General features: G+C 47.0%; 1 protein-coding gene and 1 long non-coding RNA gene across 3 annotated transcripts in view; one reads left to right on the top strand and one right to left on the bottom strand.

Annotated features, from left to right (window-relative positions):
- ATP6V1C1 (ATPase H+ transporting V1 subunit C1) overlaps positions 1-12,350 on the bottom strand; it is a 33,147-nt gene extending 20,797 nt beyond the window's left edge. The window contains exon 1 of one of the 2 annotated variants that reach the window (XM_082235772.1): positions 12,250-12,350. In XM_082235772.1, coding sequence (XP_082091898.1) covers positions 12,250-12,264 — 15 coding nt within the window. In that variant the 5' untranslated portion in view covers positions 12,265-12,350. Of the gene's footprint in view, positions 1-3,150; positions 3,330-12,249 lie in introns of those variants that run through there. The other variant, XM_082235773.1, reaches the window with a different exon arrangement.
- On the top strand, positions 3,512-15,985 carry LOC309539632. The gene is made up of 3 exons (XR_014222884.1): positions 3,512-3,630; positions 5,006-5,174; positions 15,654-15,985. It is a non-coding gene; the product is annotated as an uncharacterized lncRNA (long non-coding RNA).
- The last annotated feature ends 1,234 nt before the right edge of the window (positions 15,986-17,219 follow it).

Here is a 17,219-nt window from a genome sequence, read left to right as displayed (position 1 = left end):
GAAATAGAGGAAAGCAACAGAATGGGAAGAACCAGAGATCTGTTCAAGAAAATCGGAAATATGAAAGGAACATTTCGTACAAAGATTACCATAATAAAGGACAAAAGTGGTAAAGATCTAACTGAAGCAGAAGACATCAAGAAGAGGTGGCAAGAATACACAGAGGAATTATACCAGAAAGAAATGGATGTCTCGTATACCCCAGGTAGTGTGGTTGCTGACCTTGAGCCAGACATCCTGGAGAGTGAAGTCAAATGGGCCTTAGAAAGCACTGCAAATAACAAGGCCAGTGGAAGTGATGGTATTCCAGCTGAACTGTTTAAAATTTTAAAAGATGATGCTGTTAAGGTGCTACACTCAATATGCCAGCAAGTTTGGAAAACTCAGCAGTGGCCAGAGGATTGGAGAAGATCAGTCTACATCCCAATCCCAAAGAAAGGCAGTGCCAAAGAATGCTCCAACTACCGCACAATTTCACTCATTTCACATGCTAGCAAGGTTATGCTTAAAATTCTACAAGGAAGGCTCAAGCAGTATGTGGACCGAGAACTCCCAGAAGTGCAAGCTGGATTTAGAAGAGGCAGAGGAACCAGAGACCAAATTGCAAACATGCGCTGGATTATGGAGAAAGCTAGAGAGTTCCAGAAAGACATCTACTTCTGCTTCATTGACTATGCAAAGGCCTTTGACTGTGTTGACCACAGCAAACTATGGCAAGTTCTTAAAGAAATGGGAGTGCCTGATCACCTCATCTGTCTCCTGCGAAATCTCTATGTGGGACAAGAAGCTACAGTTAGAACTGGATATGGAACAACTGATTGGTTCCAAATTGGGAAAGGAGTACGGCAAGGCTGTATATTGTCTCCCTGCTTATTTAACTTATATGCAGAATTCATCATGCGAAAGGCTGGGCTGGATGAATCCCAAACCGGAATTAAGATTGCCAGAAGAAATATCAACAACCTCAGATATGCAGATGACACAACCTTGATGGCAGAAAGTGAAGAGGAATTAAAGAACCTTTTAATGAGGGTGAAAGAGGAGAGCGCAAAATATGGTCTGAAGCTCAACATCAAAAAAACGAAGATCATGGCCACTGGGCCCATCACCTCCTGGCAAATAGATGGGGAAGAAATGGAGGCAGTGAGAGATTTTACTTTCTTGGGCTCCATGATCAGTGCAGATGGTGACAGCAGTCACGAAATTAAAAGACGCCTGCTCCTTGGGAGAAAGGCGATGGCAAACCTAGACAACATCTTAAAAAGCAGAGACATCACCTTGCCAACAAAGGTCCGTATAGTAAAAGCCATGGTTTTCCCAGTAGTGATGTATGGAAGTGAGAGCTGGACCATAAAGAAGGCTGATCGCCGAAGAATTGATGCTTTTGAATTATGGTGCTGGAGGAGACTCTTGAGAGTCCCATGGACTGCAAGAAGATCAAACCTCTCCATTCTGAAGGAAATCAGCCCTGAACGCTCACTGGAAGGACAGATCGTGAAGCTGAGGCTCCAATACTTTGGCCACCTCATGAGAAGAGAAGACTCCCTGGAAAAGACCCTGATGTTGGGAAAGATGGAGGGCACAAGGAGAAGGGGACGACAGAGAATGAGATGGTTGGATGGTGTTCTTGAAGCTACTAACATGAGTTTGATCAAACTGCGGGAGGCCGTGGAGGACAGAAGTGCCTGGCGTGCTCTGGTCCATGGGGTCACGAAGAGTCGGACACGACTAAACAACAACAACAACAACAAAGCTTACAAGGTGGTTCAGCTATGCCTGTTCTTTATTGAGCATTTGTTTACAGGACGGTTACATGACAAGGAGAATTCATCCTAATTCACTTATGGGGTGCTTGTCTTCCTGTTAATCAGTCGTTTATCTCACTTTTCAGTGCATTTCCCTTCCATTTCCCTAACCACAGAAAATGGATTTCTTGTGCTAGAGTGACATAGCACTTTAACCGAACAAAACTAAGTTCCTGGTATGTGCCTGAATCCATCCCTCCAAACAGTGACAGCCTAGAGGCAGTGGAACCCTATATTTGGCTAAGCACTAGATAAATCTAAGGGTTAAGTTCTGATAAACCAACTCAAATTAATCTACCTATACTGAAAATTTTAAGACAAACTGTGCTGCAGAACAATGCTGAAGGGAACTTACAGAAAGCAGTTATTTTTAAAGGAGAGAGCAATCTGTTTAAGGAACAATATAAAAATATTTCAAACCAAAGACTCCCAGCCCAGGGGTGAGGAGTCTGTGGCCCTCCAGATGTTGTTAGAGTCCCCAGCCAGCATGACCAATAAGTGTCATGGGAGTTGGGCTGCAACAACATCTGCAGGGCCCACCCTTGATCTAGAGGACATCTTTTCACATTGCTGTCACAAGACTCAACAACAGACAGCGTGCCAGCAAAGTATTTTTTTATACAGATCTGATTTATTCTGGGTGACAGGAGTTGAAGGAACAAAGTCGTAAAATTAACACACAAACCAGCAAGATGAGTTTGGTATGTTAGCATGATTTAAAGAATTGGAAGGGGGGTGGGTGGGAGAATCAGTACACTTAACTAAACTGCAATGTGACTGGATATCCAGCTCTTTGAAGAGACCCTCCACACGGGAAAAATAAGCACACGTTTGTTTGTGAAGGGCTCGTCCTCTGCTTCTGCCTTTCTCCTGTCAACGTGCGAGGAGCAGGATTTCGCTTGTTACTACCCCCACATGCGAAAGCTTAGGTCGGCAGCTTCGCCGTGGCGCCAGCTTTTACACGCACTGCACGATCTGAGGAAGTGGGATCTAGCCCGCAAATGACCGCCGTGCCCCATTGACGCCGCTAGTCCTTAATAATAATAATAATAATAATAATAATAATAATAATAATGATGATGATGATGATGATGATAATGATAATAACAATTTATTAAGAGACCACCAATGGGAAGACCTGAGTGGGGCGCGGGGGAAGCAAGCTTGAGAGCACCCATTAAAAAACCCAGGAGAGAAATCCGCCCTCCGGCCCCCCTTCTCGGTAAGGAGAGCCAGAGGTCAGGGCGAAGGGAAGCGGGGAAGCTGCCTCCTTTCCGGACGAGGCACCAGGGGCCTAGTGGCCCAGCCTGCCCGAAGGCGGCTGCCGCCGGGGCCTCTCACTCACCGGCGTCTGCGGAGCGGGGCACGAGCGGAGCGGCGGAGCTCAGGCGCGGGGGGAACCGGCGGACGCCGAAAGGGGCCCTTCCCGTCACTCCATGGCCTTCGCGGGAGCAGCGGCGCCTGTCAGCACCATCACGTGACGACCGGCGGGGAACGGATCAGCTGACCAGTCGCTTCCCGTTTGGGAGCCCAAAGCCAGCCGCAGCTACCCCGGATGGAGAGGGGCGGAGCTCCAAGAGGGAAGCCAGAGAGCGAGGGGCGGCGGGCGGGGCTAAGGGTTACCTTGGAGCCGGAGCTCGGTTGGTGATAGGCGGAGAACGCTTGGGAACGACAGCGGACGGCCGCTAGGGGCGCCAGTGTCAAGGGAAGCTCAGATTTATGTGGGGACCGCGAGAAAGGTTATTCCGCAGGTATTTAACAGTGCAGTCCCATTCCGGTCTACTCGGAAGTAGGTCCTGTCAAATTCAGCAGGGTTGATTCCCAGGTAAATGGGATTAGGTTGGCAGCCTAAATTATGATGGGGAGGAAAAAATAAATAAATCAGAATTTACATATAATAATATTCGTTTCTTGGGAACCAGGGCTAAGCCTCAGCATTCGTTCTTAAAGCCAGGACGATAGGATGAAGCCAGAGAGGAGAAGGCATGAGAAATGGCAGGTTGATTCTGTTGAATGGACAAATGCAGCAGTAACGTTAGAGGGGAGTACTTGAGTTAGGAACATCCAGGTATTTGGGAAAACTAAAGCATATTATTTACATTCAACCTCTGATATCTGCAGTTAGGACAGAGGAAGACTCCTGTCAAAAATCCCTGGAGAGCTGCTACTCCCATATCAACCAGTGTAGAGTCCTGAGCTAGTACTCTGACCGCTAGTTTCACTCGGTATGAGGCAATTTTCTGATAAACTAATATTTTTCTTTTTCGAATGTGGAGTTTTCTGCATGTTATGGAGAAGCGGAGCAGGAAGGAGTTGAGCCTCGTGGAAATTCCAAGCACCGCAGGTTGTTATTAAGAAAACAATGTTATTAAGAAAACAATGCCGCCATATTAAGAGCACGTTCAAAAGGAGTTGTGTAGATTTAAAGCACAACTCTATGCATGTTTCCTCTAGAAGCAAGTCCCACTTTCACTGTGTAGGATGAAGCTTCCTTCCCAGTAAATGTGGATAGGACTGTAGCCCCAGTTTGATCATCTTGGATGAAAAACAGGTTTCATCAAGGGTTGCTGGGACAAAGAAACATCACAGTTGCTCCTCTCCCAACACCATTTCATTAATTGATTACTTTGTCCCGGTAGCCCTGGTGAAACCTGGAATCTGTTTTGTGGCCTGCAGAATTTAAGCTAATGAAGTCTGCACTCCTATGCAAACTTGCAGGGATATAAGCCCCATTGAACATAGTATGAGATACTTCTCTGAATAAACTTGGATAGGATTGCACTGTAAATCTGCAAAGTGTCTCCCCTCCCACGTTATCCAGGAGCTCAGGGAAACTAAGGAGGTTGGTCACACATTTATGACCTAGGCTCCTTTGGGAGTGGGGATGGCGAGGGTGAGAATGGGGAGGGCCTGAACTGCCCCTACAGCCAGCACTTGACAGTGTTGGGCCCAATCAGTACACAAGTTGCAGGTTGGTGGAGCCTGAAGCAGGCTTTTGTCTGTCTCCTGTTCTGCCCCAACCAGCATGAATGACAGGGATGTGGATGGACTACTAGCTACACTGCTCTGCCACACACAGCTACTGCCATGGTTTCAAGTTGTTTTGCCAGTTGCCAGATAGGGAACAAATAAATGCAGTGTTTTTTACAAACAGGAAGAGAGGGAATCTAACAGCCATAACAACGTGTTTGCCAATACAGGTCCAACGTCCATTTCTAGATTGTGGTGATTAACTGCAAGAACACATCAATAAACACCAGGATGAAGCAGAATAACAAGGCAGATATTATCCGACTCTCAAATGGAAGCCAAATGTAGCAGAACATATAAGACATGCAAGAAATACATAGTTCTGTGAGTACAGAAAAGGTAAACAAATTTGAGTTTGCAATAAATGGGGATACCACTTCAGCGGTACCAGCTGTGATTTGCATGATCCCTACATGGATTGTGGGTGAACAACCACCAGCTAAACACTGCCTGAAAGTACCTTGTAATCTAATCTTGCACCTTGATACTTAGACATTAATCCTTGAAGTTCCAATTAACCCACAATTTTTTCTTGTGTATTGTTCTGTGCGCACAAAGCTTGACAAAACTAAAGTCACATCCACGCCATATGGTTAAAACACATTTAAAACACATGGCTTCACTCCAAAGAATCCAGGCAGCCACAGTTTATTAGTAGCTCTGTGAGGGGTAAATGACAGGAAAAAACTTAAATGTGTAGCACATTGTGGTCGCTACTTATGTGGAGCACAGCACATTCAGTTGCCTGCAGTGTAGCCTGGCATGACAATTTAATTGCAGGCCAATCAGTCTTCATGGTTGGTGATAACTCTGGAAAGCGTGGCAGGAGAATTAAGAGTTCTACTGTACACTCATATTCTGTGGGGTCTGCCACATTTTTAGTACAGTGGTACCTCGGGTTACATATGCTTCAGGTTACATATGCTTCAGGTTACACACTCCGCTAACCCAGAAATAGTGCTTCAGGTTAAGACCTTTGCTTCAGTATAAGAACAGAAATTGGGCTCTGGCGGCTGTTATGTACTGAGTTGACTAGGATCCAAACTGCAGCAGTCTGATTGGTCCTAGAACAATAGGATCCAAATTGCAGCAGTCTGATTGGTACTAGAACAATAGGATTCAGAATGCAGCAGTCTGATTGGTCCAAGAACAATGCAGCAGTATGATTGGTTGGCAGGAACCACCCAATCATGCTCCAGATATAAGTGAATCCACAACCTGATTGGCTTACAGTAGAATTCCAGAATTAACCAATCATGTGCAGCCTATTGTGTAAATAATGTATATAAGCAGATACTTTGAGGGGACTTTCATTCATTCCTCCTCACCACTATGAGCTGAATAAAGAGCATGAAATCACTTTGCGACTCTGAGTATATTTCACTGGCGACGAGGATGGGATCCCGCTGAGCTAACTGCCACACACAGCACCGCAGCACCGCCACCTGATGCACCGCTGCCTCGCACCGTGTATCCAGGCTTCAGCTCCGGGACACAAGGAACTCAGAATGGCAACCGACAGCAGCTTCTCGCCGTTCAACCCAGCATCTGGAGACTGGGAAGCGTACGCCTCCCGTTTCACCTTCCTTCTAGAAGCCAAAGGGGTCACCGATGAAGAAGACGCCAAGAAGAGGGCAATATTCTTCAGCATCTGCGGAGAGGAGACATTTGAAATCGCCCGGGCTCTCCTTGCACCTGAAGACGTTGCTACTGTTCCATACAAAACAATAATGGAACAGCTGAAGGGGCACTTTTCGCCACAGCCCTCAGTGGTGGCTCGTCGAAATGCCTTATACGCAAAGCGGCAAGCCCCTGGGGAAACCATAACTGGGTTTGTGACCTCTCTCCGCCAAGCTGCCCGGTTCTGCAACTTCTCAGAGCTGGAGAACATGCTTCGTGACCGCCTCGTCGGTGGCCTGAAGGATGAGAAGCTGCAACGACGCCTCTACGCCAAGAAGGACCTAACGTTCCAGGTCGCTCTGGAGGAGGCCCTGGCAACGGAAGCTGCCGAGAGGTCGACGCAAGAGACACGGCCGAGCCTGCCACCCCAACCGAGGGTCCACCATGAAGACCTCACCGACGACTCAGGATCTGACAGAGAGGAGGTGCACCGAGTACAGCAGCGCACTCAAGCAGCGCACAGACCACAGCTGCCTCGACGAGAAGGAGGAAACTGCGCAAGCTGCGGGGAGAGTCACGAGAGGAGGACCTGCCGTTTCCGCAACGCAGAGTGCAGGCAGTGCAGAAAATTGGGACACATCGCCCGGGTGTGTCGAGCTCGGCCCACCCGACGCCAGGCATCAGATGACCAATCCAAGAGCCCGAGGTCCCGGGGCCCAACGCACCAAGGCAACTCTACGGAGCTCACGGACTTCCAGGTATACCAGTTGCCCCACCCCAACGTAGAGAAAATTTATGTAGAGGTACAGATAGAGGGGGCCCCATGCCGCATGGAGCTTGACACAGGTTCAACTCTATCCATAATCTCGGCAAGGACCTTAAGGAAACTGTGTCCTACTGGGGGTCCCAAACTCAGGCCGGCCCCATTCACCCTCCGGGACTTCCAGAAACGTAAGGTCCCCACAATGGGGGTGGGGACCTTCAGGGTGCAATACCGAGGGCGGACGCGGCAACTGGTCTTGCTCGTAGTCAAGGGCCCCTACATTAGCTTACTGGGATTGGCATGGTTTGGACCACTGGGGCTAGCTGTCACCGGGGTGAACCACACTAGCTTACAAGTGGACGTGGACGCCATATGCAAGGAATTTCCAGGGGTTTTCGACGGGAAATTGGGACAGTATACGGGCCCCCCCATTGCGCTACAGCTTGACCCCGCAGTACGACCGGTCAGGCTCAAGGCCCGCCGAGTCCCATTCGCCTTGAAACCCCGTATAGACGAGGAATTGGACCGACTCGTGGAGCAAGGAGTGCTGGAGCCAGTGCCTAATGCCCCCTGGGAAACCCCAATCGTCACACCTATCAAGCCTAATGGTTCGGTCCGCATCTGCGCAGACTACAAATGTACCATAAACAAGGCCCTCACGGCCCACGCATACCCAGTGCCAGTGGTCAGCCATGTCCTGGCCACCCTGGCTGGGTCGAAATTTTTTGGCAAGCTGGACTTGGCCCAAGCATATCAACAGCTGCCAGTAGATGAGGCCACAGCAGAGGCACAGACGATTGTGACGCACAGAGGAGCGTTCAGGGTAAAGCGGCTGCAATTCGGTGTCAGTGTGGCACCAGGCATATTCCAGAATCTAATGGACTCGCTCCTTAAAGGGATTCCTGGCGTCACCCCCTTCTTCGATGATGTGCTGATTGCCGGGCCCACACCAGAGGAGTTTGAGGACCGCCTCCGCACCGTTCTGCACCGTTTCCAGACGGCGGGTCTCAAGGTGAAGCGGGAAAAATGTCTACTAGGAGTGCCTCAGGTGGACTTTCTGGGATTTATGGTGGACGCAGAAGGGGTCCACCCGACTGGGGACAAGGTACGGGCCATTTGTGATGCCCCAGCGCCCAAGAGCAAGTCTGAACTTCAGGCCTTCTTGGGACTATTGAACTTTTACCATTCCTTCCTTCCCCACAAGGCAGCGGTAGCAGAGCCCCTACACAGACTCCTGGACAAGCGGGCCCCTTGGGTGTGGGGCCAGCGCCAGGAGGCTGCATTCCAGACAGTCAAGGACTTGCTTGTCTCAAACTCAGTCTTGGCACACTTCGACGAGAGGCTGCCAGTGGTGCTAGCATGCGACGCCTCACCCTATGGCATTGGCGCTGTCCTGGGACACCAACTCCCGGACAGAAGAGAGGTACCAGTGGCATACTTTTCCCAGACACTCAATGCAACCGAGCGGAACTACTCACAAATCGACAAGGAAGGTCTGGCAATCGTGAAGGGAGTAAAAAAATTCCATGATTTCTTGTACGGGCGGCCCTTCACCGTGGTGACTGACCACAAGCCGTTGCTTGGCTTGTTTGCCCCCGAAAAGCAGACCCCCCAAGTGCTGTCTCCTCGCGTCCTCAGGTGGTCAATTTTCCTTGCCAGCTACCAGTATGCACTGATTCACCGCCCAGGGAAGGCAATGGGCCATGCGGACGCCCTCAGCAGGCTACCACTACCGGAAACAGGCCCTGACCCAGCACCTGCACAAGAGGTTATGAGCCTGGAGCTGCTTCCCGACCGCCCCATTCAGGCACAAGAAGTTGCACACCATTCCAAGAAAGATAGGGTCATCTCCCGGGTCCTGGACTGGGTGTGGAGGGGATGGCCCAGCAGCAGCCCTGGGCCAGAATTCGCTGGCTACACAACCCGCAAACATGAACTGTCGGCCCACAAGGGGTGCCTGTTATGGGGAAGCAGGGTCGTTGTTCCCCAGCCCCTCCGCAAAAGGGTCCTCACAGCCCTACACGAGACACATCCAGGAGTAGTAAGAATGAAGGCCCTTGCCAGGAGTTATGTGTGGTGGCCAGGGATCGACGGAGAGATAGAGGCCTGGGTCAAACACTGCCAGGCCTGCCAAGAATCACGCCCAGATCCCCCAAGGGCCCCAGTCCAGTCCTGGGAGTCCGCCCGAGCACCATGGTCACGCCTGCATGTGGACTTCGCTGGCCCCTTTCAGGGGAAAACATTCTTCATAGTGGTGGACTCCTACACCAAATGGCTGGAAGTCGCACTGGTACCGTCCACTTCTACATCCGCAGCCATCTGGGTACTACGCAGGCTGTTTGCAACCCACGGGCTCCCTGACACTCTCGTCTCAGACAACGGGACTGCATTTACGTCAGGAGAATTCCAAACCTTCACAGCGCAGAACGCCATCCGCCACATCCGTTCGGCGCCATTCCACCCTGCCACCAATGGCCAAGCAGAACGCATGGTGCGGACCACCAAGGACACCCTTCGCCGCATGACGCAAGGGGATTGGGAGTACCGCCTTGCCACATTCCTCCTAGCACAGCACAGCACCCCCAGCTCAACGACTGGCTGGAGCCCCGCTGAACTGCTAATGGGTCGGCGCCTTGCAATCAGATTGGACCGCCTTCACCCCGATAGAGCTCAGGATGAGGTAGTGGTGGGGGAAGGCAGGAACCCCCGGACCTTCGAGGCCCAGGACCCAGTGTACGCAAAGAATTTTGGGGCAGGCCCAGCATGGGTACCCGCCACAGTCACCAGGGTCACTGGCCCCGTGTCGTACGAGGTGCTAACGGATGGGGGGCAATGCTGGCGCCGCCACTGCGACCAGATACGGCGACGATTCCCAGGAGAAAACCAGGAGGAGGACAGGTCAGAGGAGTCCCAAGGGAACAGAGGGGCAGTGAGGCCCATAGAGCAGGAGGGGCCAGCAGGAGAGGCAGAACCAGTAAATACAGAGAGGACCCGTGAGGCCGAAAGGACACCGGAACCAGAACCACGACTGAGCGAGCCGGTTGTGCCAAACCAAACAGGCCCATCACAGCCAGCATCCTTGGAACACGAGCCAGAACCTGAACCCCGGACCAGGGAACACCACAGGCCGCAACGCACACGTAGGCCGCCGGCGTACCTCGAGGACTATGAATGCGACCTCCCGGGCAGGACTGGAACTTAGAGGGGAGGGGTGTTATGTACTGAGTTGACTAGGATCCAAACTGCAGCAGTCTGATTGGTCCTAGAACAATAGGATCCAAATTGCAGCAGTCTGATTGGTACTAGAACAATAGGATTCAGAATGCAGCAGTCTGATTGGTCCAAGAACAATGCAGCAGTATGATTGGTTGGCAGGAACCACCCAATCATGCTCCAGATATAAGTGAATCCACAACCTGATTGGCTTACAGTAGAATTCCAGAATTAACCAATCATGTGCAGCCTATTGTGTAAATAATGTATATAAGCAGATACTTTGAGGGGACTTTCATTCATTCCTCCTCACCACTATGAGCTGAATAAAGAGCATGAAATCACTTTGCGACTCTGAGTATATTTCAGCGGCACAGTGGCAGGCCCCATTAGCTAAAGTGGTGCTTCAGGTTAAGAACAGTTTCAGGTTAAGAACGGACCTCTGGAACGAATTAAGTACTTAACCCGAGGTACCACTGTACTTGTATACTGGTAAGTAATTGCTCTTGGGGAATGGGACTCAATAGCAGGAAGGCACCAAGATGCATTGTGATAATCGGTGGAGTAATATCCTAATTTAGGAAGATCCTTCTTTGAATAGTACTGCAACGGCACTCAGCCACTAACTTTCTTTGGAATACTTACATGCATATTTATCAGAGCTGCAATATCTTGTGGTTTGTTCGCTCTTACAGAAAATGATACATTTTAATGCAGATTAAAACTTGGTTTAATTTTTAGACCTGCATTGATAAAGGTTATAAGAGAAATTGTTATGGGTCAATCGAAGTCTGCTTTTATTGTCTGCTCAAATACATTTATACTCAGAAGTAAGTCCCATGGCTTATTGGGGTTTTGAAGTCATGTCTCCCCAGTTCAAGTCTAACACTCCAGTTAGCATAGGATTTACGGTTCACACATGTGTATAGGATTACAACCCTAGTTATAATTTTGTGCTTCACAAAAAGCAAACATTACTTAGTCCACACAGGTTCGAATCATATGTTACAGTGTGCAGCACAATGCATGCTTACTCAGAGAAGTATCATCAAGCCATATTATTTAAATTAGGTCCTAATAGTCTGCAGATGCTTAAGACTAGTAATAATCCATTATCACATTCCTATTTTCAGGAAAAGTCCTCTGTTACAATAACAGCAGCAGCTCCTTTCTCACGGAGTCTAGATTGGGAAGGTAGCTAAGACCATCTACCTATTTTCCTTTCCTTTTTATCCTATCCTTCTTCCAGGGAGCACAGGTAGAATACATGGCTCTCCCCTTCCTGTTTTATTCTCACCACAATCCTTGCAGATTAGTTAGGCTGAGTGAAAGTAATTGGCCATTTTTTAATGGCTTAGTGTCAATTTTAATTCAAATCTCTTCAGTTCTAGTATGGGGATATGTACACATCTTGCATCTAAAGCTCCACCCAAAGAATCCTGCGAACTGTAGCTTACCCCTCACAGAGCTACAGTTCCCAGCACCCTTAACAAACTACAATTCCCAGGTTTTCTGGGGGGTGTACTTTAAATGCATGGTGTCTATGCAGTCTAACACTCTGCTACAAGTTACACCTATTGAAATTTGCTCTTCTACACAACATTTAAAGCGGTAGTCTTGTCCCGTTTTGCATCTTACTACCTTACAGATCAATTGATGCAATCCAGAGTGCACTGTGCCACAAAAAGAATAAGTACTGTACAGCTGGGAAGGGAAACCAGATGTTCTTGGAATCCAGTTCTCATTAGTTCCAGCCAGCATGGCCAATGGTTAAGGAAAACGGGGGTTTGCGTCCAATTTCATCTAAGGGCTCCATACCTGCAGGCACACCATGCTTAATAATGCTGAAGAAAGCACTTGCCAGTCTGAGTCTATTGAAAATTCCTTCCTGGCCCAAAATAAGGTAGTCAGTGAGGCACCTGTTAAGTAAGCAGAATTTTATTTGGTGCCCAACATCCAATGTCACCCAGCATCTAATTTCTGCATGTAGCAGTTTTGAAGCAAGTGGATTTAATGAATAGCTTATATTAAAGTTACCAGACGTCCCCGTTTCCTGGGGACAATCCCCGGATTTACAAACCATTCCCCATACAAAATCCATTGAAGTTGAAAAGTGTCCCCAGATTCATTGATTCAATATCTGGTAACCTTAGCTTATATACAAAGGGAAGGAGTCATTTCCTGAACCCAATGGGCTACCACAGCAGAGATATAAAAAGTAAACCACACCATCATTATCTTTACAAATAATCCTGAACATCCGTGATTATGACTATCCTACAGGGGTCAAGCGGAGGTTAGATTATTATCACTCACTTCAGAAGCATTGGCCAAGTAGGGTTGCTATAAGTCCTCTTTTTCCAGGACATGCCCTCTTTTTCAGGGGAAAGATTTCTGTCCTGGCGTATTTTTTGATTTTGCTAAAATGTCCTAGTTTTTTTTTTTCATTTGGTACCAAACCCCTCTCTTCTTCTTCTCTCTCTCTCTTTTTCATTTTCTCCTATCCCCCCCCTCTCCCTCCCTCCCTCTCTTTCTCTTCCTTCTACATAAAAAGCCGCCATTTTGCTTCATTGCTTTTCCTGAGCTTTTTAATTAATTATTTTGTATGCCTTCCCACCACCCCACGGACACCCCAGAGAGGGGTAGGCAGATGTCTTTCTATTACCATGTCTCCCACTCCCCCCCCCATTTTGTATGCACAAATTTTGCTGCATCCCTCCCTGGCACCCTCCAATGCTGCTCCAGCGTGTGCCCCGCCCACAGTATGCCCTGGTACACGCCCACACCCCTATCCACCCCAGGCACCCACAAATATGTCCTTTTTGCTCTTCAAAATACAGCAACCCTAAAGTAGTGGTGAGGGACGCGGGTGGCACTGTGGGTTAAACCACAGAGCCTAGGGCTTGCCAATCAGAAGGTCGGCAGTTCAAATCCCTGCAATGGGGTGAGCTCCCGTTGCTCGGTCCCAGCTCCTGCCAACCTAGCAATTCAAAATCACGTCAAAGTGCAAGTAGATAAATAGGTACCGCTCTGGCGGGAAGGTAAACGGCGTTTCCGTGCGTTGCTCTGGTTCGCCAGAAGCGGCTTAGTCATGCTGGCCATGTGACCCGGAAGCTGTACGCCGGCTCCCTCGGCCAATAAAGCGAGATGAGCGCCGCAACCCCAGAGTCGGTCATGACTGGACCTAATGGTCAGGGGCCCCTTTACCGTTACCTTTAAAGTAGTGGTGATTATGGGTATTGCCTTGCAACAATGCGTGCCTAATCAAGTAAAAATGATTCTACCCATTCTCTATAGGTGTCTTCCTCTAAAAGAAAAAAAGGGGTGCCACCTTTTCCTGGTTCTGCCCAGTGCCTTTAATGGCAGCAAGGGTGAGGCTGATGAGACCAGGAGTCTAACAACATTTGGAGTGCATAGGTTCAGTATTTGTGTACAACTGCACCAGCTGTATGTGTTTGGGGTGGGGTGGGGTGAGAGACCTAAGTGATTTTGTATGTGTTATAGAATGGTCAAGGGTAAAATAAATATTACATATAGATCAAGCAACAGTGTTATATATGTAAGTCAATTTTCCTTCGTTATACTTTGGTATTTACCAGCTTCTGATTAACTTCCTTCACCCATATTTGAACTAGAAAGCGGATGATCCTGTTAGTTGTAGACACATTTAATTTTTTCTTTTTGAAAGCCACACATTTTTAAAAATTTATATATTTTAAATTGTGTATATAATTAGAAAAGGGGGCTGTTGCAGTTATAAATGGGGGGTCATTCTTAACAATTTTTAGATTAGCTTTGAAAATATTCTTTCGTACCTTTTGCAAGCTGCTCTATTGACAAATTCATTTACTATCTAAAACTTTAGCTCTTAGAAAGTTGCTTACTTTCAGGGATTCTGTTGATGATGACACAAGGTTTGATAGAATGATGGCAGGCTTAAGACAGATGGTGACTTCATAATAAGCAGTTCTAGACTTTTGAGTTTTGGAACGGTGAACTGCTGTTTATTTCCCAATGATATTTCCAGTTTTCATTGTATGTTGTGCAGCTAATAATGGCATCATTCACACCTAACATAGCCATATATTGACTTCACAAACAGTATTTAATTTATTTGCCAAAAAAATCTCGAATACAGCAGATACTTCACTGGAGGCGGACTTAGCTTGCAGTCCCCACCATGTCTACTCAAAAGTAGAAATCAATGGGACTTGTGAGTTTAATGTTTAACAAATCTACTTTTAAGCACAACTAAGTACAAAATCAAAATTTAGAAATATGTAAACTTACAGAAACAAAGAAGATTGTAGGCATTGACACAGGTTACTGTGAAGGTTTACCAGGGTTATACAGACTGTGATCAGGAAAATAAATCCAGACCACAAAAGGGAAAGGTATAAATCAGTTTTATTGATTACAAGGGCAGTGCAATTGCCCACAAGGTAGCAGACAATTCAAAACAAACACCCACATGGCTTTAATCACCACAGGGGACGTAATTATTGATCACAGGTAGTTTACTGCAACATAACTTTACAATTTCAGTAAAGGAAGGTGGCCAGTTTTCCAGTCTTCAAGTGGAAGCAAGTCTTGGACCTTTTCTAGTCTCTGCAATGCAAGTTTCACCAATGGAAAAAAGGAGACTGTCCTGCTGTCTGTTGTCCAGGGAGGTTTTCTTCAAAGCCTTGTCTTCATTTGACACAACTGGAACTAATGTCACATTACTCACTTACTTACAATTTTTCCATCTCCCATGCTTGCAAAAATTGATAAATGACCTCACGGTACTCTTTCATTATTTCTTTGACTACATACTATAGCTGCTACATGAATGGTGTGGTACCTGCATAAAATGGCCTTATAAGTTTTTGGGTGAATGTGGAAGAAAGCCATAAACTTTAACCTATTTTACTAATACCACAAGTTGTCCGGCTTGAATATACTCGCCATTGTTCCCTTGACCTTTCCTCCATATACAAAGTACTTCCTCTTAGGTTTCTTCCAAATTCTGTAAATGCTACATGACCTTTCTTAGTTTAGTTCGAAGCCTGGCTTGTCAGCATCCAATCAAGATATGATCTGCACATCTCTATACTGTTGTTAGCTGCAAGCATAATAATAAATCATCATAGATCCAGAGGGAAAAGCCTCGCTCAGGTTAGACAACCTGGACCAGGCTTTCAAAATGCCATTGACAAGTAATGGCTTTTTTTTTCTTTTAGGGGACAGTCTCAGGCCTTGGAGAGATCCAGCACTTCTGTTGCAGGATCAAGGCTTCTAGTATCAAGCAGCAGAACAAAATGTTGTTCCCTGGTTAGTTATGTAGAAGGCTTCCTTGACTACAATAGGAGACTTCTTTGAAACCTAATTACAATGGAGGAGAGACAATTTGGAAGGGTTGCAGTACGCGCTCTCTCTCTCGCTCTCTCTCTCTCTCTCGCTCTCGCTCTCTCTCTCTCTCTGTGTGTGTGTGGTTGCCATGAGTACAAGGTGCCTGCAACAGTTTTTATTATTTGCAAATGTGCCCATACCTCTCCCTAGACTGGTGACCTATGATATACAGTGGTGCCCCGCAAGACGAATGAGTTTTCCGTTTTTTGAGTCGTTCCGCAAGACGAATTTCCCTATGGGCTTGCTTCGCAAGACGAAACGTCTTGCGAGTTCTTGCAAGTTTGTTTCCTTTTTCTTAAAGCTGCTAAGCCGTTAATAGCTGCTAAGCCGTTAATAGCCGCTAAGCCGCTAATAGCCATGCTTCGCAAGACGAAAAAACCGCAAGAGGAAGAGATTCGCGGAACGGATTAATTTCGTCTTGCGAGGCACCACTGTAGCTTGATAAACAGGTTGGAGAGCTTGAATGCTTGCGTCCTATTTTGTGACATTTTAGTTTTCTGAATAAAGGTCTTGCTCTGATGGACTTTGAAAAGTAATAAACAGTGTCAATACATCTGAAAGCAACCATATAAAACAAGCATACAAACAAGATAATAAACATCTAATCATGGGCATATCCAGGATTTATGTTGGTGGGGGCAGGCTTTAAATTGGGGGGGGGGAAGAACCTCAGTTAATTATTTTTTATTGGTCTTGGCTACACCCATGCATCTAACTCACCTGTTCACAATGCATCAAGAGAACCCTGAGGAGGATTGGGACTAAAAGTCTAAGGAAAAGCGTGGCCTCATGGAGTCCAAGTCGTGAGGGAGCATGATATGTGAGACCATAGAATGTGTTCACTGCATGCTTACATGCCATAGATGTTAAGTTTAGGTGCCTTCACTTGCAATGCCCATGCTTCGTATAATAAATTTATAAACACACTATACTTTTCTTAGGATGGAGCGGGGAGGGAGGGTTATCCTAAAACTTTATTGTTTTGTATTTTTAAGAAAATTAACAGAATTATATAAGATAATTATAGCTTCCACAAATACAACAGCTTAGTTTCATGAGGAGTAAACCATCTAATACTTGTGATAGCTGTCATGGGTTTCCAAATAGTGTAAACATGTTTCTAAAAGGGAATCTTATCTGTTTCTGAGAGATTATGTTTATTACTGTGATTAGACTTTCATCTTATAGAACCAAATAAGTCAGTTTAAGATTAGCTACTATTGCCAAATCACATTGAACATAAAATGTGTAGGGCCCTTCATTTCTGTTTTCACAGTTGGCAAGTTTTTCTACAGAAATAGCATTCCAAAAAATTAAAAGATTGGATTGTGCAAAACTGTTTCTTGCCGCCAACAACCTCTTTACACACATCACCAGAAACTTGCTTTTCCAGACAC

The sequence above is a fragment of the Podarcis vaucheri genome, assembly GCF_965113315.1.
Source record: "Podarcis vaucheri genome assembly, chromosome: 8".
NCBI classification, from domain to species: Eukaryota; Metazoa; Chordata; class Lepidosauria; order Squamata; family Lacertidae; genus Podarcis; species Podarcis vaucheri.
Note: the sequence above shows the minus strand (reverse complement) of the source record. Positions and strands in the feature narration are given on the sequence as shown.